This window comes from Vicia villosa, unplaced genomic scaffold, assembly GCF_029867415.1.
Source record: "Vicia villosa cultivar HV-30 ecotype Madison, WI unplaced genomic scaffold, Vvil1.0 ctg.001316F_1_1, whole genome shotgun sequence".
In the NCBI taxonomy this organism is placed as follows: Eukaryota; Viridiplantae; Streptophyta; class Magnoliopsida; order Fabales; family Fabaceae; genus Vicia; species Vicia villosa.
The window spans coordinates 130,441-134,642 of NW_026705572.1; the positions used below are offsets into that span (position 1 = coordinate 130,441).

At 30.5% G+C, this 4,202-nt stretch overlaps 1 protein-coding gene across 1 annotated transcript; it reads right to left on the minus strand.

Moving 5' to 3' along the window:
• Positions 1-1,706: 1,706 nt before the first annotated feature.
• On the minus strand, positions 1,707-3,695 carry LOC131634573 (NAC domain-containing protein 100-like). Its single transcript, XM_058905241.1, has 3 exons — positions 3,341-3,695; positions 2,843-3,120; positions 1,707-2,223 (listed from the first exon to the last, which is right to left on the minus strand). Exons 1-3 carry the CDS (start codon positions 3,525-3,527, stop codon positions 1,861-1,863), a joined length of 828 nt encoding a protein of 275 aa, XP_058761224.1. The 5' UTR covers positions 3,528-3,695; the 3' UTR covers positions 1,707-1,860.
• Positions 3,696-4,202: the final 507 nt, after the last annotated feature.

A 4,202-nucleotide genomic window follows, 5' to 3' on the forward strand; every position in this document is an offset into this window, starting at 1 on the left:
AGTTTGTTGAGTTGTATGAAGTTGTCGAAGTGTGGAAGCAGTTAGTTTCACACAGTATTTCGACTTGGGTATAAAATATGTATTTTGGGCTTTTATGTTTTAGGCTTTGACTTATGGAGAAAGCAACCTAAAACTATAAAATAGAGGGAGTAACCCCTATTTTGTAACAAGTTGAGTATTTACATAATTTGCAGTTGTAAGTGAATAAAAAGTTTTCTATAGTTTGTGGTCAGAGAGAAACTCTGCAGAAAATCATCTTCTTCTTTCCTTTTATTTTTGTAAATCTTAATTCACATTTTCTCTAAATTCCCTTTCTTTCATTGTCATTGTGTAGTGATAAGGAATTAATCAAAGGTTTGAGTTTAATTCCAACAAAAGTTGTATCGATTAATACCATGTTAAAAAACTAAATTGAGAAAGAGAATTAATTGTATCGATTAATCAAACTTACAATTGATAATGGGGTCAAATGGCTAGAATCCTTACTTAAACTAACAATGTCAATTTTCAGTTAGTTATAGATGGTTTCAGTTAAGTAGGAAATTAGCTTGTGTTGCAAGCAATAAGTTCCATCATGTTTTCTTCGCCCTTTAATAGACAATTTCTTTCTTCTGATTTGATTTTTCTTCATTCAACTGTTAGCTCTTTTTTGGAAAATTTTTAAAACGCAAAATAATTTTATTTTTCTTGCAAAGATCTGTGTTGAATTCTGGATCCTCATATTCGTACGTACCAAGGGATAGGGGTGATCGTATCCGAACCAATCCAAAAGCAAAACCGCAAATCGAACCAATCCAAACCGAAACCGCAAAAAATCGCATTTGGTTTGGATGATGTTGGATGATTTTTGGACTAAACCGCGCGGTTCGGTTTGGTTTGCGGTTTTTATTTCACAAAACCGAACCAAACCAAACTAAACCGCATAATTAACTTAAATTTTGAATTTTAATAATTAATTTATTATCTTTCCAAATCCAATTGCACAAAACCACACCTCACGTTTTGAATTTTAATAATTAATTTATTAACTTAAGTTTTGGCATAATCCACTTAGTTTTTGTATTTTATTGAGCTACATATTTATGTAATTCTCTACTATCTAATATATATATTTCATTTATAATGTATTTTTAGTTCTCTACTGTTCTTGTAATATAATTGTTTTTGTAATATAATTTCTTTTGTATAGTATAATATCATATATTATATTGACATTGAATTACTTTCTTTTTTCCTTTTATTTTAGTACATTTTTATTTTATAGTGTAAACCGCGGTCCACCGAACCGATCTAACCGCATTAGTTTGGTTTGGTTTGGATGACTTTTTAAAAATCAACCGAACCAAACCGAATCACATGTATTTTTATCTCGCGGTTAGGATGACTTTTATGCTCAAAACCGAACCAAACCGCACCGCGAACACCCCTACCAAGGGAAATGCAGATAACTTATTTTATTTACTTTGTTTATAGATTCTTGTCTATGTAATAGAATGAGCATGCACATGTTACCAAGAGAGACTTAGAAAAATCCATAGAAAATTTGAGAGATTTTCAATGCTTACCGTACATGAATCAGCCCCCACAATCAATAATTTACAATTCAGAATATATAAATGTCACTCTCCATATAGTTGTCATAGAATCCACACAAAAAATCCAATCGTGTCACTTTCTAATAAATCCAAACTTACACAAAATAATAATTCTCATGTAAACCATAACAACTTTGAACCTCAAGTATCAATCAACCAATACAATACATCACCATAATAATAATAATAATAATTGATCATATAGTACAAAATATATGCTTCACTATTATTCAAGATATCTGATGTAACTCTTTTTTATCTGAGTTTAATAGTTCCACAATGTAGATGGATCAATTGGTGCAGTTGAAACAGAACAACCAGGTAATGGAAAATTTGGTGTAGATTGAAGTTCTTGAGTAGAGTAAAATGAACCAATGGAAAGTGTGTTTTTTGGAACCTCAAAAGGGTTGTTGGTAAAGGAATCAAAGGTTGTAACTTGGTTTCTTTCAATTGGATTGGAGAAGCAGGACACGTAAGGCGAATCGATTTTGTTATTGGAATAAGGTGGAAGAATAGAAGAATTCATTTCATTTCGAAAAGATTCTAACCTCATTATTCCAGAAGAAAGATCACATGTCTTTTTGTCTGATAGACTCTTCTGAAATATTCTACAAATCATCCATTCATTCTGCATCAAAAAGACAAAAATCAATTAGCAACAACTAAGAAAACATGTACAACCTACACCGAACATGACATTGATAAGATGACACTAATGATAATTTTACAAAATAAATTAAATTGAGTGAAATTACATATGTCGATGTCATGTCTGATTTGGACATTGTTGCGTTTTAGACAAATCTTCTATAACAAAATATAGTACTGCATAGATTATAGATGAATAAAAATTCACAAACAACCTTTTATATAACAGTTTTCGCAAGGGCCAAGATTTTAAATGACGCAGTTGTGTAAAGACTTTTACGATTTTGGCTGATACATGTACTGTGTTAGTGATTGTGATTGTTGTGGTGTGAATTAATCACAACATTTATAAATAATATTTTCGTTTGTGATGTTTTTTCTTAGCATTAAAACGTTAAATAACATTATAAGCACCTTCAAATACTGTTTTGTCACGGCCGTTTTCACAATAATAGACTCGTGATCATTAATATTGTAGAATATTGCGACCACAATTGCAATCATGTTACTCTTACACTGCAACTCAAATTACCATGGCAAAACTTTATTTAAAATTGAGATAAAATAAAAGGTATGTAGTTTTGGAACATAGAAGTTACCTTTGCAGTTTTAGGGAGGTTGATAACAGATAATTTTCCCTCAAGTCTATATTCATGCATGACCCAATTTGTTTTCTCTCCTTTAGGTGCTCTTCCTTTGTAGAAAACAAGAGTTTTCTTCATTCCAACAAGAGATTTTCCTCTGTCAATCTCTTTATCTTTTCCAGTTGCCTTCCAATATCCACCTCCAGTTGCTCTATTAGTCCTCAAACCTGTTGGATACTTTCTATCTCTCACACAGAAAAAATACCACTCCTTTTCACCCATTTTTGCTTTCCCTACAACAAAATTAACCAAATCAATGACACTTCTGATCAAATGTGTCCAGATTCCGACACTGATACATGTGATTACATTTAAATATTTATCATTTTTTTAAAATTATTACCCGTGTCAACGTGTCTGTGTTTCTAATTATGTAACGAACTAACGATTATGAGACTCGTCTGATGTACGGATTAAATCATGTAAAAACAAAACTCAAAATTTACAACTTACATGGCAAATCCCAAGGCTCAAATTTGTTCAAATCAACCTCTCCAATAGCACTAGAAGAAAAATTAAAGTCAGTTACCTTTCTATAAAGATAATGACTTATAAGCTCTTCATCAGTTGGATGAAACCTAAACCCAGGTGGCAAATTCATTTGATCTTCTTCCTTATACATAACTGAAACAATTTCCATTTTCAGTAACTGAATTGAGAAGAATCTAAAAAGTGAAAGAGAGAAAAAAAAGACAGAAAATATTGATGTTTATGGGAGAGAAAGAAACGTGGGATAAAAGATAACTTTGTTGGTTGTTTATTACCCACAAATGTATAATTTTGTGTTATCATGAATTTATATCTTTTCTAAATTGTTCATACTCAACATATACTGTGTCTAAATACTATGCATGTAATTAAGAGAATTTAATTTGATTACTGAGGAAATTTACTGTTATACGTAAAACAATAATTAATTAGTATTTAATTAGTACATTATCTATTAATGAATGTACCACTTATTTTAATTTTTTTGGTGGATTTGTCAAATATACGTTGATGTTGATTGGTGCATCTGAACTCAACATTAAACTTGTTAAAGTCCTTTATTTCTTAAATGATGTCAGAGAAAAAAAACATTTTGTTTGACATGTCATGGAAAAAAATTGTGAAGATTTAGAGTCACTCTACAATGTAAGATAACAGCTGTCATTAGAATGTCCTACGGCAAAATAGCGTGTTCTTTTTATTTTTATATTCTTTTTGTTTGATATTTACATAAACATTTTTCTAAAATAAATAGACATATGATGAAAGTAGATTGTTTTTGGTTACACTAATAATAGTAGGAACTTGTTAACAAATGAATTCGACG